Source organism: Phlebotomus papatasi, chromosome 1 (assembly GCF_024763615.1).
Source record: "Phlebotomus papatasi isolate M1 chromosome 1, Ppap_2.1, whole genome shotgun sequence".
Lineage (NCBI taxonomy): Eukaryota > Metazoa > Arthropoda > Insecta > Diptera > Psychodidae > Phlebotomus > Phlebotomus papatasi.
The window spans coordinates 4,576,957-4,597,130 of NC_077222.1; the positions used below are offsets into that span (position 1 = coordinate 4,576,957).

The 20,174-nt window shown below is 32.2% G+C and overlaps 1 protein-coding gene and 1 long non-coding RNA gene across 9 annotated transcripts in view; both read right to left on the minus strand.

Annotated features, from left to right (window-relative positions):
- Window positions 1-20,174, minus strand: part of LOC129798509 (RNA-binding protein squid) — a 29,641-nt gene that overhangs the window by 6,844 nt on the left and 2,623 nt on the right. For 2 of the 8 annotated variants that reach the window (XM_055841702.1, XM_055841698.1), the window contains exons 2-6: window positions 12,791-12,831; window positions 12,450-12,724; window positions 8,188-8,419; window positions 7,879-8,043; window positions 3,625-3,651 (exon numbers count right to left, since the gene is read on the minus strand). In XM_055841702.1, the coding sequence (XP_055697677.1) occupies window positions 3,625-3,651; window positions 7,879-8,043; window positions 8,188-8,419; window positions 12,450-12,724; window positions 12,791-12,831 (740 nt within the window). Of the gene's footprint in view, window positions 1-3,624; window positions 3,652-7,878; window positions 8,064-8,186; window positions 8,420-12,449; window positions 12,725-12,790; window positions 12,832-20,174 lie in introns of all 8 variants that reach the window. The other 6 variants (XM_055841697.1, XM_055841701.1, XM_055841704.1 and 3 more) reach the window with 3 other exon arrangements.
- Window positions 13,244-15,310, minus strand: LOC129798528 (uncharacterized). Its single transcript, XR_008751425.1, has 2 exons — window positions 13,627-15,310; window positions 13,244-13,519 (listed from the first exon to the last, which is right to left on the minus strand). It is a non-coding gene; the product is annotated as an uncharacterized LOC129798528 (long non-coding RNA).

The following is a 20,174-nucleotide window of genomic DNA, read 5'->3' on the forward strand; positions in this document are numbered from 1 at the left end:
GGTCTTAGGACTGGGAATCGCGACTAGTCAGTTTATTGTATCCATCCTCTTCACTTATTCGAATTTTATCTTGGCGTTCTTAATAAACCACAGTAAAGCTCCAAGTTGGAAAGTTTTAATAACGAAACAGGGCAAAAACAGAGCCCAGAGATATCTTCTGTATTGCAAATGCCGGACAATAGCACAGGATGTAAATATTGTCTTCTTCGTCCTCCAGACATTATCGGCAAATCTCACCTGTGCTAAATCCCAAATGAAAATAATGGATGTCCTGGGAAAAATAACTTTTAGGACTGTTTAGTCTCAAAATCTTTAAAAGCGAGCAATTTTATTACTTTTTGAATACCTAAGCGAACAGACTGGGCTTTTCTACATGGTCATTGCTTTTTTACGTCTTCATTGCTTTTTTACGCGTGGAAAAAATTTGCAGTGTATAATCTCTAAAGCAATGCGTAATGTATCTCTAAGTATGTAAAAACCAAAAATTCATGAAAAATCGAGGAACAAAAAATGTGGCCGGAATTGCAAGCTGGCCGGAATTTGGTACACTTACCCTATTAGTAAAAATTTCTGATTTTATAAGTACCTTGAGAAAAGAGCAAAGAGCAATTGACCGGCCAATTTCTTTTTGCTCGTAATTCAAGGTGTTTATATTTGGCAAATTTTTCCTAATAAATCATTTTCTTTTTAAAGAATAATGTCTCAGAAAACGGAAAAAACTTCAAGTTGGCGCTAAAATTGGTTTGGTTCCGCAATTTTTCGAATATTTTTTCCACGTGTAAAAAAGCAATGAAGGCGTAGAAAAGCAATGACCATGTAGAAAAGCCCAGTCTGTTCGCTGTGATTAGATTCTGACAAAACAATAAAATTGGTTGATATTCAGGATTTTCAGGCCTTCAGGAATTGGGCTGACTAGCCTGAAGACCGCTTTAGGTCTGAAGCCGGTTGAAGTTTAGCCCAGTTCTCGAAGATCTTTAATTAAAATAGTAAAGCTATGTCGACAAACCAGCTCTGAAGACCATTTCAGATGTTAAAAGCAAAAGGGCCTATTGCAAATACATATCCCTGTTAAAATAGCCCACTTTTGCTCTGAGTGAGTGGAATATTCAATTTATGGTAAAATTAATTGATTCCCCGTTTCAACATTCAGCTGTAAAACAATAAAATCTAAAAAGAAAATGAAGAAAATGTACAACTAATTTTCTTGTTTACATGACACAAATTCCGTAATTCTGAGATAAATTATAATAAAGAAAAAAAGTATTTGGAACAGAAAAATAAAATGTTCGCATTCGCTACACCTTTTAAATCAGGAAAATTTCATAAAGTCAAAATTCACATCATTTCTTTCTTAAGGTTTGCATGTCAACAATCAACACTAGGGAAATCCGGAAGTCGTCAGGGAAAAACAATCACTCAGGGAAACACATGAACTATCTCCAGAGCTTTCGGCTCAGTCTCCAAGCCTTCATCAGTGGTCAAGTCTTGCAATTTTTTCTCTGAGACTCGTTCAGGGATTTGGTCAGGATCAGGATTATAACAGGGCATAAGAGGGAACGGGGCACTATTTTTCACACTTTTTTCACAATTTTTATAATATTTGGCACAATTTTTACGTATTTTTCTTCTTTTTGGGTTTTGCTGGGATTTCTCTTTGTTAGCACTGGGCAATCCCGGTGCTAACAGAGAGTTGAGACCGAAAGAGTGGGATAGACTTAGGCGAATCTTTTGAGAAAGAAAGAGGGGTAGCAGTGAATTTTGATTTTATGAAAATTTCCTGATTTAAAAGGTGTGCCGGAGACATTAGAATCCTGTGTAGATCATTAAAAAAAAACTTTTTGACTAGGTATTTTACAAATTTAGATTTTTCTTTAGTAGTTTTAAATCTTTAAATCTTTAAATTACCAAAATTTTTTAAATAGGGTAAGAACGGGTAATTCGGAATCATGTCTATTTTAAAATTTTGAGATTTTCTCACTGTGTCAGATGATCAAAGAGAAAAGGAAAAACCGTGAAGAAGTACAAGACTTTACATTCTAGAGTACTTCTTCGTTTTTTATTTCCTTTTGACATCTAAAAGTACTAGGAATTCTCAAAGTTCTAAATTAGACATCATTCCAAATTATCCAATCTTATCCTATTGGACTCCTTTTGCTTTCATTTTTGGAATTATTAGGACATGCAGCACTTTGGTCAATAAAAATTATTATTTTTTTTAACAGTATGACAAAAATAGTGAAATATTCTTGGCAAATGAAAAAATCAAAGCGATACCTTTTTTGTTAAATACAAAATACTTTTTTTAAAACATTTTTTATCTCAAAATTAAGGACTAAAAAAATTCCCAATAGATATTAAGAACTAATTATATTAAAAAGGTTGTGCGATGTGTGAAAATTTCGATGATGAACGAGTAAAGTAAAAACGGAAAGAAAACAAGGATAAATAAATATATGGCAAACACATTGTCTTTTATTTTTGCTTATTTTTCCTTCTATGCATTTTCTAACAATATTTTCGCTGTTGGTTTTTCATCAGTTTTCTCTATTTTTTTTTTTACTAAATAATCTTTTCCAATATTAATTTTTTGAAAGTTTCTCGAAAATAAATTGACGTTAAAAAAGCCCAATGTTTCACAATGTATTTTCCATATATTATTTATTACCTTATTTTCACGAAAAAATGTGTCACCTAACATTTGTTTTTCACTTCACATCAAATCTTGTTTTTCTTGTGGTTTTAACTTTTTCTTAAGAAATTCACACTATTAATATTATTATTATTATTTTCGCTATAAAATACTTCAAGTTATTTTCTAAAAGAAAATTTTAAGTTTTTTTTTGTTTTTCGTTTTTCTACTAAATGAACTTTGTGTTTTTCTTCAACTCATTTTTTTTTTAATTCAAAAATTCTTATCAATTAAATTCATATTTCAAAATATATATTTTTTAACTTAAAAACAACCAAAAAAAAATCTGAGAATAAATCTCAATGGAAATTCGCGGTGAAGAAAAAAAAGCTGCGCGCGCTTTCAAAAGAAATAGTTGAATGAAGGTGGCACATTTTAGGGGAATATATGGTATCACATTGATAATAAAACAAAAAGAAATGAAATTATAATCTAAACATTGGAACCATGCAGAAAGAAAAAAATATCTTTTTGTATGAAAAATTATAAACGAAAAATTCTGACAATTTCTTTCTTCTTCTTCTGTTTTTTTTTCTCTTTTTTAAACTGTTTTTTTTTTCAAGAAGAGTTTAGCAAAATTTCTCAGTATTTTCCTTCCAAATACTTCCAAATGTGAAAAAAAATAAATTTAAATTTTATGTGTTGAATTTTTGAATAATCTTTCTTCTATTTAATTCATTAAGCTTGATTTGATATTTTGCTCTTCTTTTTTTACGCTCTATTATTATTATTTTTTTCTTTTAATATTGTTCAGTTTTGTAATTCATTAATTTTTTTTTTTAAAAATATATAGGCTCTGTTTTGCGGATATTGCAAACATATCTCGTTTCTTTTTGCTTTGTTTCTTTTCTTTTTTTTAAGCATATTTTTTCTCTCTCATCTCATCTATTTCCTTGAATATGAATATGGTCTATATTCTCTCTTAGAACTCTTACTATTGTTCACATTTTTCTCTCTATCATCTGTAAATATAATATAAATAGAAAATATTTATCATCTTTGAATATAGATAAAAAGGAGAAAAAAAAGATATTTTATATAATATGAAAATATTTCTTTTTGTTGTAAATATTTGGGATTAGTATTTGCTTTGCTATTTCTTCTTCTTTTTTTTTAAACTCTTCATTGGATTTAAAGAAATTAAAAAAAAATATATATATCTATTTAAGAGAAAAATAATCTTAGCTGAGAGAGGAAAGATAAAAAAAAAACGAATATTTTGAGGTAAATACAGAAACAAAAAAAAAATAATACAGTTTCTCAAAAATTATTCAGAGCCATACTTAAAGATAAGGATAAAAAAACAGTTGATCCATTATCCTTAGAAAGTATTTCTCAATAATTTATCAGAGGCACTGTGCACCTTGCGGTACTTTAAAAAAAAATGCTATTCCTGAGTTGTTTTCATGTTCTTTTTCCTTTTGTTCGTCTCTCTATTTAAAAAAAACTAAATGCACTAATCCAATTTTTAACATTGAATTAACTGCGACTAACACTCAGTGTTCGTTCTTCCCTATTAGCCTAATTTTTTTTTGTTATACTCTTTCTTTCATCACTCGTCTCTTTTTGTACAAAAACGAAATTAAAATAATATTTACAAAAAAATACATTCACTTTTGCAAATGCATTTTCTTTTCTCATTTGTAAACGACATTTCCCTCCCCTTTAACACCTCACGCTAATAGGCAACGCACAATTATTTTTGTTTTTCCTTTTGCCAAAATACGTTTTCAAAACAAAAAGATACCGAACAATGCACTAATTTTGAACAGAGCAAAGTAGCTTTTGTTTTGTAAATCATGTTTGCGAAATTTCCTGTGAGAGTGAAAGAGATGACTAGAACCAGCTTTCACTCATTTCGAAATGACAGAGACAAAAAGTTTGTCAAAAGTTTGTAAACTTTGAGATAAATTTGTAACATTGAACAAGTTTTGAAGTTGCAGGTTTGTAATTTAGCAGACAAATTTGCAATTCAAATCAATTGCAAACAAAGGTTTATACGGTTACAAACTTTGGAGGCCGAGATTTGTAGCTCATTAATAATTATAACAAACATTTTGGTCGTGAACTAATTTGAAAGTTTGTTTGTAAAAGTATCCTTGATATAAATTATCATACACAGAAAAAAGGGGTGGCAAAGCGTCGCAGGCTTTGCGAAGTGCTCGAACTCGTAACTTAGATGCTATCCCTCAAAACTACCTTCGCATCATTTACCGTTTACCGGTTTATTAACCGAGTTAAACCGATTTGTAAATCACTTAAAAGATCCCACAGAATTAAAGCGTGTCCCGGATTTAAATGTCAAGTTTTCGACATGAAGTTAGTCACAATAGGAATTGAGTTTTGTTTTGATTTTTTTTGACGTTTCAAGAGAATTTCGCCAGCTTTTCATTTCTGAAAAAAATATTGAAAAAGGTTGTGTTTTGGCTGAGAAAAGTGATAAAAATGGAGAACCTGCGCAAATTGATTGGAACCGGTTCAGTCTAGAGCCTTTTTTAGCCTTTAACCTTGAAAACCCGTTATTAATAATGGTTTAACGGGATTTTCAAACATGTTCAAATGTCGACATGTAGGGAAATTCTGTCATTTTCGTGGCATTGTCACGCGTGAGTTCGAAACCTGACAATGCCATTCGAGCTTTTTTTGTCATATCATATGAGTTCGAAAATGCAATTCATTGACTTTTTTAATGAAATCCCTTTTCATGATAATTTTATGAAAATCCAGTACGTATTTGTTAATTTGTTTAACAAATTTCATTGTCATTTGAAATGTCAGAAATGTTAAATACGTGACTTCTGACAATGCCACGTGAGCTAAAATGGCAATGTCACGGCTACTGAATCGCATTTTCGAAAAAGCTCTCCTAAGATTCGAATCCAATTTGTCATATGGCATTGCCAGAGCGTTACAGAATTCCCCTCCTGAGTAGGAATTCTCTAACTCTAGTGAAAGGTTCACGAGCTTCCCTTCACGACTGCTTCTGTAACTTTGCGTGAAGCGAGAGAAGTGTGTTGAAATTTTCCGTAAATTTAAGATTTTCATCAATATTTCAGCTAAGTGACTATAAAAAAACACTAGAATTGGGTGTTACAAAGGATGTAGTGTTGGTTTTTAAGCTGTATATGGAAAAATTTTTCACTGGCTTTACCGAGTGATAACATCTTCACTGAAAAATTGACAAGTGAAGCATATAACCTCAAAGCGATCCTTTCACATGAAGCTACCGCAAGTTACAGAATCTCACTTTACAGAGTTACAGAATCCCCCCCCCCCGGGGTAATCTCTAAAACAGGCTTGAGATAAGAGAAAAACCGAAGTGAATTTGGTGGTGCCTGTTGGCATTTTTCGAAATGCGGCGAAAATTCATGTAGAGAAAATGAGAGGTTTTTTTAATGTGAAAATTGTTTAATTCCTTAGAGTTAAGTCATTTTTACAAGCCTGAGTGGAATAAAATAATAATAATAATAATAAGTCATTTTTACAAGAAAATCCTTTTTATAATTTAGCTGAATACAGTTATTTGGGTTAATTGTGAATAATTGTCGATATTACAACAAAAAAATTGGGATGAAATTTTGAGCTGGAAGACTCATATTCTTTTGAGCTGTCCCAAAATTCAAGATAGGTTAGAGAAAAACCCTTTTGTACAACACTATTTTGGTTAATAAGGAATGCAAAAGTACATATTGCAAGAAGGGACATGACCTGCTAGGAGCAAAGTTTGTAATATTAATGACCTATAAAGTTTTATTAGCCTTCCAAGGTTTGTAGCTTAGAAACCTTTTATTTATTTTTTGTACTATAATCAAATAACATTATTTTATTACTCCTTTAAGGACGAATGGGACACCAGTGTCCCGAACAAAAAACTCATTTTTCAGTGTATGAGTTTAGGTAGATCCTTTACCGACTAATTAATTACTCGAACTCATTCCAGAGCAACACAAAATAATTTTTGCTTGAAAATCTATTGCTTGATATTTTAAGAAAAGAAGAATCTAGATTGAAATCTCCTTGTTCACTGTTGTAGTTTCAAAAATAATCTTACAAAACAATGAGTTGTTCTGCGTAGGCCAATATTAGCCATAACTTTTGTTCTGTAACTTTTTTCTATAAAAGATGCGAATTTGTGTCCATTCTGCTCATTTTTCTTGACTTTAGAAGATAAGATCTAGTTTACAAAACTAAATGTACTCTGCATGTTGCTCAAAATTCTAGATGAATTGCTGAAACTTTCAGTTTTGAGAACTTTTTCTTTGATTGAAAGGTTTTTGAACTGATATTTCTGGTGTTTTTTTTCCGTAAAATTTAAGTAGGAAAATCTTTCAGAAAAAAACCAATTGTACAAACATCGTTGCCAAAAACCTTTCCTTCAAAATGTTTTGAAACAAAACTAATGGTGCGCACCTGAACTTCCCTTCACCCTTTCTCTCTGTCTCTCTCTCTCCATCTTCCTGACTAAATTGTTCCCTCAGATCTCAAATGTAATCCTTCATTCTCTTCCTCTTTTCTGTATAATTCCCGTAATTTATTTTATTTTATTCTGTGTTATTTCTCTTTTTTCCAAAAAAATAGAACAAATTTATCCAAAATTCAACGACATAAATTTTTAAGGCAAAAAGATTACTGTAATTATTTCTAAAAAAAAAAAATATTTTAATTACGACAAAAGAAATCTACTTCCAAATATATCGCCTAAGAAAATCAAAAAAAAATTATTATTGTTAATTACTAAAGTTCATTTAGATACGAAAAATGAAAATTATTAAATTGTTACGATACAAAAAAAATTCTCTCTAAAGTTAAAAAAAAAATTATGTTTTAAGAGTGATATGTAAAGAACTGAAGGGGAAAATTAAAGAATTATACGAAACGGTTCTTTCGCAAAAAAAAATCTTCTTTTCCGTTCTCAATCAAACTCTCTCGCTCTCTCTCTCTTTTCCAACGTCTCCCTCTCTCTCTCTCATAAAAAACTTTCTATATATACTTTTCTCTCGCAAACCCTTTCTCTCAATATTCAAAAAAAAAAAAAAATAAAATAAAGTCTTATATAGAAAAGAATCTTTCGCTTTCACATTCTCTTTAGCAAAAAAAAAACTTTTCCGATTATTATTTTTTTTTTCTTTTCTAGTGATTATTCTTATGTTGATGTTGTTGTGAATAGTAGGTGTTATTCGGGTATTTACCATAGTTTCCGTATCCGGTATAATCGTAACCACCATATCCACCATATCCTCCGCTGTAGTAGTCACCACCGTAATTTCCACCTCCGTAGTTATCATAGCCACCATAGCCATAGCCCTGGCCATAGCCGCCGTAGCCCTGATTGCCCCATCCTTGTCCATAACCACCTGATGAGGACGTTGATGAGCCAGTGATGGCGGGAAGCACATGAGAAGCAAATTTTCATAGAACGAAACGAAAAAAAGACATTTTCCCACATGAAGACTCTCCGCTTTCATCAAATATTACAGATGCAGTTCTTTGGCACTAACCTCCTCGACCACCACGAACACCGCGTCCTCCGCGGCCACCACCCCTCATCATTCCCATGGGCATATTATCTGGCTTTGGTGTGGCCTTCTTCACATCGACTTCCTTCCCTGAAATTGTCTGCTTGGGCGTCTTCAGCAGTTCACTCACCACCTGTTCCGAATCGAAGGTAATGAAGCAGAAACCTTTCCGTTGGTTCTTCTGCTTGTCGAATGGCATCTCCATCTCAACAATCTGCACAACAAAGAAATTATAATAAATAATTTAGTTGAGAAGAAAAGAGCAGAACATTTTGCTGTTTTTTTTTGTAATATTGAATTTTTATTCAGATATTTAATCGTTTCGGATGCTTCAGTGCACGTGGTTATGAAGATATCTCGTGAAATGTGTACGAAAACAGGGAAAAAATTACACTAAAACCGGTCGCATTTTTCAGAGGTAATGTCACCCCCTTGCTTCAGTGTATTAAGTCCATAAATTACTCCCGATTTAGAAGCTATATCTCAACAGTACTTTCGTATCATTTACTGTTTACTAGACTTTAACCGATTTAAAACCGCTTTATAAATCACTCAAAACATTGCCAAAATACAGCTCAGGAGTAATATAATTGAATTTTGAATAAAAATTATTTATCGGTTATGAGCATACAGTACTCTCTCTCAATTGGGCATTTAGGGCAAAATGTCATCCGGTTTAGCGATAGAATTGAGCGTCAAAGCCTTTGTAAATTCAACAAGAAGCGCTCAATTATAAAGAATCACGATAAAATAGGAAGAACTACAGCGAATTTGAGCAAATTAGCTTCATAGTTAAACGTGAAAATTGTCAACAAAATTTTTCGCTCGATTGAAAAAGAGCCGATTGAGTGAGAGTCTACTGTATAATTACCGGTTCAGAACCGATTGGAACCACAGTAAAAAAAATCGTGTAAAAAAAATAACGTGTAATTTCTAAATTACACCACTCAAAAATTGTAATTTTGATTTTTACCACTATTAAAATGGCAATTTTTGTGTAAAAAATAATTTGTGTAAAAATTTTCAGCGTGTAATTCAAACATGTAATTTTTACCACTATTCAAGTGCACTTAAAAAGTGGTAAATATTCTGCATCGTGTAAAATTTGGTGCGTGTAATCAGAAACGTGTAAAACCGCCATTATAATTTGACAGCTGCTGGAAGCATCCACCTCGGTGAGTATTTTCTTTGGTTTTTTGAGTTTTATAGCCTTTAATTTTACGAAAAACACCCAATCCCTCAAGAAAAAAGTGAAATAAATCCTGCTAGTGCATATTTTCAAGATTTTATACGAGTGATTATGAAAAAATCCAGTGTTAAAATTTACGTGGCGTCACTTTGAGTTGCATTCTATTTGTGCATATTTTGCCTCAGATTTTCGTTCCAAAAAGCAGTTTTCTGCCAATAGTGGCCCCACAATAACCACCCCTCCCCTTGTGGTCATCAGTCCTTCAGTCCAATCTTTAAGAAATACAGTGTGAAAATCAGCATAGATTTCAACGGGTATTGCACTCGTTACAACTTGTCATAATTCCACATTCTATTCCCGGAACAGACGATTTCCCTCAGTATTTCTACCCCGTGGGACCTCCTGTGCTCCTAGAGAGTCCCAAATCCATCGCTCAGAGATCCTCCCAAGTTCCAGTAAAAGTTTGAATCGCATTTTTTCCGCTATTAAATTTCTACGATTACGATTGTGTAGTTTCGGGAACGATATCTCTTAATGCGCTCTTTATGCGGCATTTACTTCTTCATAAGATGTGATGTCCCGATAGCGTCGAAGGGTATAGAGAATAATTTTACGACAAATGGAAAAAGCATGATCTGACCATGATAGGGTTCTGTTGAAAATGATTCCAAGGTTTATAACCTGATCCGTAAACGGAATGATTTCTCCGTGGAGAAACAGAGGGCTTACAGGAAAGTTAGCAGATCTTTTAGAGATAACGAGGGCCAGTGATTTTTTAGAATTTAAGAGAATTCCATTACTGGACGACCAATACTCAATTTTAGATAAATTCTCATTCATTAGATCGAAGGCTGACGAAGGATTTGAAGGGACACCCTCCAAAAAATATATTTGCAAATAATCTACATACAAGTGATACGAACAACCTTGCAATACAGATGGAAGGTCATTGATGAATAGTCAAAACATAAGTGGACCAAGTATTGAACTTATTAGCATTGAACAGACTGGGCCATTGCTCTTTTAATCGATTTTCAAAGAAGCAATGGAGAAGTGATATGACACCTTCATTTTTTTCGATTAGATAACTCACTGAGAACAGCGCCATCCAGTGTAAGTAAAATGTCCAAGGTGGGAAATATTTTCAGTTGTTCAAAACAATGTAGTTCACATTATTCACATGTATTTTATACTAAACTTTAATTTCACTAAGCCTAGACTCATTTTAAATGTATTTCAAAAGTTTTCACAAGAGTTTTATGAGTAAAATTTCCTTTGTTTTGATTTTTCCTGGCATCAGCTGATTTCGATGGTGATCGATGAAATTTCGAACAGTGAATTCAAATAGAGAATGTTAACGGACTATGTAATATGGAATTGTCAAGAAAAAGCAATTGACCGGGCAATTGCTTTTTGCTTTTTGTTCAAGGTATTTAAATTTGGCTAATTTTACTAAAATATCATTTTCTTTTTACAGAATATTGTCTCAGAGAACGGAAAAAGATCAAATTGATGCAAAAATTGGTTTGATGCCTCAATTTTTTGAATATTTTTTCCACGTGCAAAAAAGCAATGAAGGAGTAAAAAAGCAATGACCATGTAAAAAAGCCCAGTCTGTTCGATGTGATTAGCAACGAACAGACTGGGCCATTGCTCTTTTAATCGATTTTCAAAGAAGCAATGGAGAAATGAATATGACACCTTCATTGTTTTCGATTAGAAAACTCACTGAGAACAGCTCCATCCAGTGTAAGTAAAATGTACAAGGCGGGAAATATTTTAAGTTGTTCAAAACACATTATTCACATGTATTTTATACTAAACTTTAATTTCACTAAGCCTAGACTCATTTTAAATGTATTTCAGAAGTTTTCACAAGAGTTTTATGAGTAAAATATCCTTTGTTTTGATTTTTCCTGGCATCAGCTGATTTCGATGGCGGTCGATGAAATTTCGAACAGTGAATTCAAATAGAGAATGTTAACGGACTATGTGATATGGAATTGTCAAGAAAAAGCAATTGACCGTGCAATTGCTTTTTGTTCAAGGTATTTAAATTTGGCTAATTTTACTAAAATATCATTTTCTTTTTACAGAATATTGTCTCAGAGAATGGAAAAAGATCAAATTGATGCAAAAATTGGTTTGATGACTCAATTTTTTGGATATTTTTTCCACGTGTAAAAAAGCAATGAAGGAGTAAAAAAGCAATGACCATGTAAAAAATCCCAGTCTGTTCGCTGTGATTAGGGTTCCCTTACTGTCGACTAATGAGGGGTCCCTGAAGTTCCCAAGTCACTATTTCCAACCGTTTGGCCTCTAGTATTGGTAACACATCACAAAGTCGGAAGATCAAATATACTGCTTTCTCTGTAGAGTTCGAGCAATAAAAATAAGTCACACCCATCTTTCCGGAACCAAGAGTCAAACTGAGAAGAAATTTATGAATATTCTCTATAATCAACTGAATAATAACTGGAAAACAGTCTAAATCATTGCTAATAAGCTCTGAAAAAAGTCAAATCCACAATTACTTCTGACAGCAGTAAAATTGGCCACGCCCATATGAAATTTTACAAGAATTTTAGAATTTTACTTTACGAATTTTTAGCAGTCTTTAAAATGTATTTTCAATACGAAGTGGTGAAGACGATTTCCATGTTTTTTATAGCTTTCTTCTATTATAATTCATCAAAACTTGTTTAAAACCTGAAAAGGGCGTGACTCTTAATATTAGGCGGGGCTTCCTTAGACTCAATAGAGCACTCGCTCTATGATGCAAGTGTCCCGGGTTCGAAGCCCCTTTAGGTCACCAGGAATTTTTCTGGCGTTAAAGGTGTTCGGATTGCATCCAGTGAGCTTCACTGGCGTTTTTTTTTCATTAATCTACGTTTTTCGATAAAGATTAGTAAATTTCGTATTCCAAATGGTACAGAGTAGGGTATCAAAAGGTCTTGACACGAGTTCTTAAAGTGTCAATAGATGTTCCTTCCACCCTATTACAAATGCTACCATCCTGAAAAATAAATATTTTAAATAGAAAGATAAAACTTACATTTCCAAATTGCCCAAAGAAAGTTTTGATCTCATCGTCGCTGATCTCTGTTGTCAGGCCACCGACAAAGATCTTTCCATGGCGAGCCTTGGCCTTCTTGGGATCAACTTTCTTGTTGTTGATTATGTGATCACCGGCTGCTGTCACTTTGTCAATCGAATCAGCCGAAGCATAGACAATAAAAGCAAATCCACGTGATCGTCCAGTCTGTGAGTCTGTCTTAACATTTATGCTCTCAATTTCGCCATACTGTCCAAAGTGCTCACGGAGTTCCTCTGCAACACGAACAATTTAAACAATTTAGAACCCTGTAATTTTTTCTTCAAATAAACAAAACGTACTTTCCGTTGTTTCCCAGCTGAGACCGCCAACGAAAAGTTTTCTGCAAAGTCCGGAGAAAAACAATGCCAGTGTTAGTGAATGCTTTTGCAAATTTTGAGGGGAAGGACAAAAAAAATATTACAAACAAAAAAAAATGTTCTACAAAATCTACGTTAGGATATCTAGAAAATAATAAAAATAAATAATAAAAAATTGAAGGCAATTGTTTTTTAAATTAAAAATTTTCCATCAAGATAATTTTTTGTTCTCTTGATTACACTTAATAAATATAAATTGTATTTTTGCGTATTTATTAATTACTTATCAATTAAATTGGTTTTCATATAGAGGTGGAAGAAAAAGATTATTAGATTAATTTGTATTTAATGCAACAACAAAAAACAAGATTTTCTTACATGAAAAAACAAAGTTGTAGAAAAAAAATTATTCTAAAAATCTGTTTTATTATACCAAGAATTATTTAAAAAATGAACAATACTTCTTACAATTATTTTTACAAATAACTTTTTTTTATAGTTGTAAAAAAAACTTGATCAATTTTTGTTTCGGTTCAAATCCAAGAATTATGCTCTGTCAATTGATGAAAATTCTTTTTATCTCAATTTCTCTCGACTTATTTATCTCTCTCAATTTTCTCAGTGTGAAATTTTTTTAATGTTTTTTTTTAACTGGAAAACTCGCTCACTTATGGGTAAATCACAATCTCGTCTGCAATAAAAACACAAGCTCTATAAAAAAGAAGGGATAGAAAAAGTTTTTCATTTGTTTAATGTTTATTTTAATAAGATTAAAAAAAAGAATTATTAGAAAAAAATTCATTATGTTTTTTTTTTACCACAAATTTCAGTATGAAATGCAACGTCCGTCTCTCAATTGATGAAGATACTTTTCTTTCTGTAGTTGACTCTCTCAATTTGATAAAAGTATTTTTCTCATTTGACTTTTAGCTGATTTTTTTTTCATTTTGCTCTGAACAAAATTCGAACACTGGCTCATCGCTCGGCAAAGCATCACCCCCAAAAGAAAACAACAATGAGATTTTTCTTGTTTTACAGACACTTCAGAGAGGTTATTTTTCCGGGGATTTACGTTATGTACAGTGGGTGTCAATAGTTTGTTGCCTAATGCATGTTTGAGAAATCAAGTGAAAAAAATTATAGAAAAAATTACTTTTCCAAATTTTGCTTTTTGCAGATGAGTTCCCTGTAATCCGTAGATATTATTTATATTTTTCAAAAAAAAAAAAAAAAAAAATTTATTTCATATCAAAAATAATTGTTTTCCAAAAGTTGGTCATTTTTGAAAAATCAAAAGTTTGTTGCCTCATTTAAAAAACTAATTTGAAATGATCAAAACATGCAACCAACTTAATGTAAACCGGTTACATTTTGGGTTTATGTCATTTGAGAGGCAAATGGTGGGTTTGTACATTTTTAAAGTTGTCAATTGTAAATATATGTATATAAAAGTGATTATAGAAAACAAGAAATAATCTATTTTTTGATAATTTGTAATTTAGGTTAAAAATGGCAAATTACAAAAAGTTGAAAGGTGAGAAATCGTCCAGAGATACTGCCGGAATGAATCTGCGTCATTAATTGCCAAATTTAATAGAAAATTACGAAAGGTTAGACATAAAATATTCAAATATTATATTAATGAGGTAGGGGAAAGGCTCATAATTTTGTCCAGTTTCTTATTTTGGACACTTTGAGGATAAAATTGGACACTAAAAATAAATTAATTAAAATGATGGATTTTTATTCCAATATTTGATGAATAATGAATTCTATCTAAATATTTATTCTTTTTGGAAGATTTTAACACTAAATACGTTAAATTTTGAATATGATTTGAGTTGAAATTGCTTTGTTGAAAATTCAGTGTGAGCAATTGCTTATGAGAAATATGACAGAACTTCGTGTTTAGTCTTATTAGCTGTGGTGAAGTACTAACAATGTTTCCTCGCTTTTTTTGAGTGATATTATTGAATATTAATTGAAAATTGTGTGGATTCACGTTAGTGGTGATTTGTACATTTGATCTGAAGTGATATTTGCCTTGTGAATTAGATTTTTCGTGTGAAAAATGGGAAATTTTTTTAAGACATTTACCAGTAAGGTGATGGTTCTTATTTTGGACAGGTGTTTTTCTCACGAAATTTCGTGAAGTTTTACCTTTTGTGATGACTAGGAAAGGTCAGGGAATGAGCGAATCCGCACGTACTTGGAGTATCGAAGTCAACTCACTTTAATGAATGATATGGAAAGTTTCCGGGCTTCTGTGACATTCTACGTTTCCCTTACATGAACAGGAAGAGGACTTGGTAAGATTAGTTCATGAAATGAAGAACAATGGGCATCCTGTTGAGGCGGATTAGCTGTCCAAATTTACAGCCAAGTTGGCCAAATTAATAACCAAGTTGTCCAAAATAAGAGCCAAAGTCACCTCTACACATCAAATCATTTTTAAACGTATTAAAACTAATTTTAATAAAAATAAGACGATAAATAGCTAGCTAAGTTTCTAAACAACCCTTCTGAAAAGAGAGTAACAAGAAATGTCAATTAGTATAGAAAATATCGCACTTCAAACTTGGAACTTCGATGCTTATAAGCAGACTGTCCAAAATTATGAGCCCTTACCCTATTTATCATATACAACTTTAGAAATGTCCAAACGCACCATTGGCCTCTCAAATGACATAAACTCAAAATATGGTCGGTTTATTTTATGTTAGTTGCATGTTTTTGACCCTTTTGAGTAACTTTTCAAATGAAGCAACAAACTTTTGATTTTTCAAAAATGAACAACTTTTGTAAAACAATAATTTTTCATATGAAATAAAATGCAATAATTTTTTCCGAAATATATAAATAAGATCTACGGATAACAGGCTACTAATTTGCAAAAAGAAAAATTTTAAAAAGTAATTTTTTCTATCATTTTTTGCACCTGGTTTCCCGAACATACATGAGGCAACAAACTTTTGACATCCACTGTATAAATAACAAAGGAAGAGAGAAAGAAGTGAATTGTGAATCAAAAACATCAAGACAGCGAATCAAAAAGAAGTGATAGGAAATATATTAAGACTTTTTTTCTGTTTTGACTGGAAAATTCATGTGAAATCTTAAAGCCAGCGCATCGACATGATCATTGTTCATCAGCAACATCAACAAACATTTGGATCACAACAGCTTTTCCGGGAACATTGACAAATTTTCATCCCATGTCTTGTTAACTTTTTTTTCTTATTATTTGCTCTTTCTCTCTATTATTTTGACTCTAACAGAGACTCATCTTGCATTTTCTTCTGTTATTTGGCATGTTTTTTTCTTTGATAGAGGAAAAAATCTCATCTCAATTTTTCATTTGACTCTTTGTGTGTGCGAAATTTCCATCCATTCAATTTTTTTTGGTTTTTTGGTTTTGCATTTTGAGAATTTTGGTTGATTTTGGTTTGTTTTGTGTGATAAATACCATCAGGTTTTCTCTCTCTCATCATCTGGTTGTCGGGATATTTGTCTCTCCGGCTTTTTAGAGATGAAGGAGACACAACTCCAGTGGGGGATTCATCTTCATCACTCTCACTCAACAACACACCTGCCGGAGAGGAACAAGGTTAGTTCGCTCTATTCAACAGGGGAAGGAAGACACAGAAGAGAAGGAGGCACAATTTTTTTTTCCCTAAATCAAATTGATTTTCTTTAAACTTTCTTTAATCCCGCCTTTTTCCGTGCTTTAAAAGTTGACTGTTTTTTTTTGCAATGTAATTTTTCTCCGGATGATTTTCTCTTTTTCAGCCAAATCCTCATTTTAACCAACAAAAAGATTATATTTGTTTTATATTACCATTAAATTGCGTGTGCGTCGAATAAAACGGATCAATTTGCTCAACTGGATCTCATGAGACAATTTTACTTTTTTTTTGATGACACAACAACTTTAGACACGTTCTCTATAAAGGAAGATCTTTTTTTTGCTTTACTTTATCTCAAATCCACGATGTTTTATCTACAATAAAAGTATTCACTAGGAAAAGAAGATACAATACATTAAGATAAAAAAATTGTTATTTGTTCAAAGTAAAAATGACAAAATTTGTAATACTTATTCGATGTGACTCTATAGATTTTTTCGTTCAACACAACAAAGCGCAACAAATCCGTTGTTTAAAATTCTTTTTTTGTATAGTTTTCGCCAATCACAAAACGCTATAATTTTTTTTTTCGAAAACAAAAAACAAGACAAATTTCTCAAAAAGGGGGATATTTCATTTCTCAAATAATCTTTTTTGGGGGGAAGGGAACAATCTGAAAATCACTAAAAAAAAATATTCATATATTGCTGTTATGTAAAAATATTAATCAATGACACATATAGCAAAATAAAAATTTTAAAACTAAACAAAAAATAGAACTAGGATTATAAAATAATACCCAGAATTTTGATAATAGGACATACTATATAGCTGGAAAGAAATTGTTACTTCACAAAAAAAAAAATTATTCTTCCACAAATATACTTTTCTCTCCTGCATCATACCAAAAACAAATCCACAATTGTTCTTGCTTCATTCTTATTTATTTACTCATTTTTTTGTTTAAATAAATGATTTATCAATAATAGTGAGCTGGAAATGGTTAATTATTTCTTTATGATCTTTATAAAGTTTATTTTTTCTTCACTATCAATTATACAATTTAATAATAAAAAAAATACGGCAATCAACATGGAGGTTAGCGATTTGAAACACTTAATCTCAACTGGAGGATTAGCATTTTCCTCCAATTTATTCAAATTGTGAATTTCTGAACAGGCAAACAATTCTCAGGAAAGTCTCTCGTGTTTCCTCTATAAACTCTTAAATTTTTGTTGAATTTCCTCGATAATGTTATTGCAGTATAAAAAGAAATTATAATTTTAATCATTAATTAAAGTTAAAAAAAATCCTTCCGCAATTCACTGTTGTAAAAGAAATCTTATTCTAGAAAAAAGGGGTGGCAAAGCATCCCAGGTTTTGCGAATTGCTCGAATTCGTGACTTAGATGCTATACCGCAAAAATATTTTCGCATAATTTACCGTTTACCGCGGTTCTCAACCGATTTGAACTGATCACTGAAGATTCCCCAAAACAGATTTAAAAGTAATACAGTTAATTTTCGCATAAAAATTAGTTATCGGTTATGAACCTGTCCAACACCGGTTCAAAACCGATGGGAACTGGTTCAGTTTTGTCGGAATCTTCAAGACTTTTACAACGACCCCAAACATGACCCATTCGCTTAATAAATGCTCTCTCTAGTGTCTTTTTAATCTTTGACCTTGAGAAACCGTTATTAGGAATAATTCAACGCTATTTTCGTATATAGACGAAAAGTTCGCTTGGATAATCTCTAAAACATATCCAAAAATGAAAAAAATCGCACGACGCATTTTCGAGCAATCCCAAAAAACATGGTTTTGGAAGGGAAGGGGAGGGGTGGGGGAAAATGAGGGTCTCTCTCTCTCTCTCTTTTTATGTTTTTGGCTGTCAGACTCAATCAGGTCCATATAGCCAATAAAATGAGGGTCATGTTAACGATCCTTGGGTCGACTGACTTATGGGGGGGGGATCCGTCCCCCTTAGGTCCCAAGTCGCTATCTCTAACCGTTTGGCCTCTAGAGCTGATGACAGCCGGATGGACAGACGGACAAACAGTGTGACAGAGGAATCATACTGCTCTCTCAATGGAGTTCGAGCGGTAATAATTTTAATGGTACAGTAGACTCTCGCAAATTCGGCTCTTTTAAGATCGGGCTACTTTTTAATTCGGGCAGCGGTTACATTTGAAAAAAGTTTGTTGTCATTTTTCAAGTTTGATTGTGATTATCAAATGAATCAAAATATGCTCAAATTTGGCATGGTTTGTCTTAGTTTTGATGTGATTTTGCATTATTGAGAGATTTTCGAGCAATTTACGTTATATATGAGTGTGTAAACTCAATATCTATATGCATATGAATAAAAAATCGTTGCATTTCAAAAAGTTTGTCGCCCGAATTTCTGTCTAATTCGGCTGACATTTCGGTCCCATATGCCCGAATTTGAGAGAGTCTACTGTAAATCATCTCACGTTCTTTAAAAATATTTGATAAATCTGATAAAATATTTTAAAGCTCTATCGCGTAATCTGATTGATTGAATAGGCTGATCCCTTAAGTGTTCAAATGGACACTTAACATTACATGGGCATTAAACGTCGTTCAGAAAATGAATAAGGAATTTTAACAAAAAATCACATATACGATATGCCACTTCTCTTCTGACGGATCAATAAATTTTGGAATATTGATTTATTAAAAAAAAAGAAGAAAAAAAAACGTGAAGGGCAGACTGGAGCTCTGCCACCGAACACTAATTTGATTTTTATAAACTACTTGGAGGATTATCTAGACAATTTCTTCAGTAGATAAGCTTCCCTATAGTATCTCTGAATTTATACCGGTGTGAAATTATAACTTTGGTTCTCGCTAGTATCGATTCGACTCTATTGAACCTCTAGTATCGTTAGATCCAAATGATATGATGAAAAATGAGTGTAAGCCATTCACGCGAATTATCGGCTCGTTATTGTGACACTTAGGGGCAGTGAATTATTAATTTTTTTTGGTAATTTCCGAGGATTAATTCAATAGGTGTGGAAACCGGTGAGCGTCAGGTAAGTAGAAGCAAAGAAAATTTTCAAATTCTTCCCAAAGCTTTCGGCTCTGACTCCAAGCATTCCTCAGTGGTCAAATTTTTTGTCTTTTCTTGCTTTGTAAAATGGTCTTTTTTGTTCACTCACAGGGCATGGGATTTGGGGCACTGCACTTAATTTTCTAAAAATAAGTAGAAAATTAAGTGCAGTGCCCCAAATCACATGCCCTATGAACAAAAAAGACCCTTTGACAAAGCAAGAAAATAATAAAAATTTGACCACTACTGAGGAAGGCTTGGAGTCCGAGCCGAAAGCTTTGGGAAGAATTTGAAAATTTTCTTTGCTTCTTCTTACCCGACGCTCACCGGTTTCCACACCTAGTGAATTATAACCTTACTCTCGCATTGCAATGGGCTAGTTATCATTTCACCCCAGGTCTCGTCCCATGAAGTCTATCTAATTTTAAAAAAATCTGTGTTCGATAGTACCCCAGTTCCTCTAATAATAAAATTATTTTTTTGAACCTCATTTCTTTCCTAAATTTCAAATATCAAGTATCAATATATTGTTTTTTTTTTAATTCGACTTTTCATCTAAATTTTAAGCCAAATTAGGGTTTCAATCTCAGGGTAAAGTGTTCTCGATGTTGTCTAATTGTTATACATTTATTAAATGGTTAAGAATATTATAACAAATCTA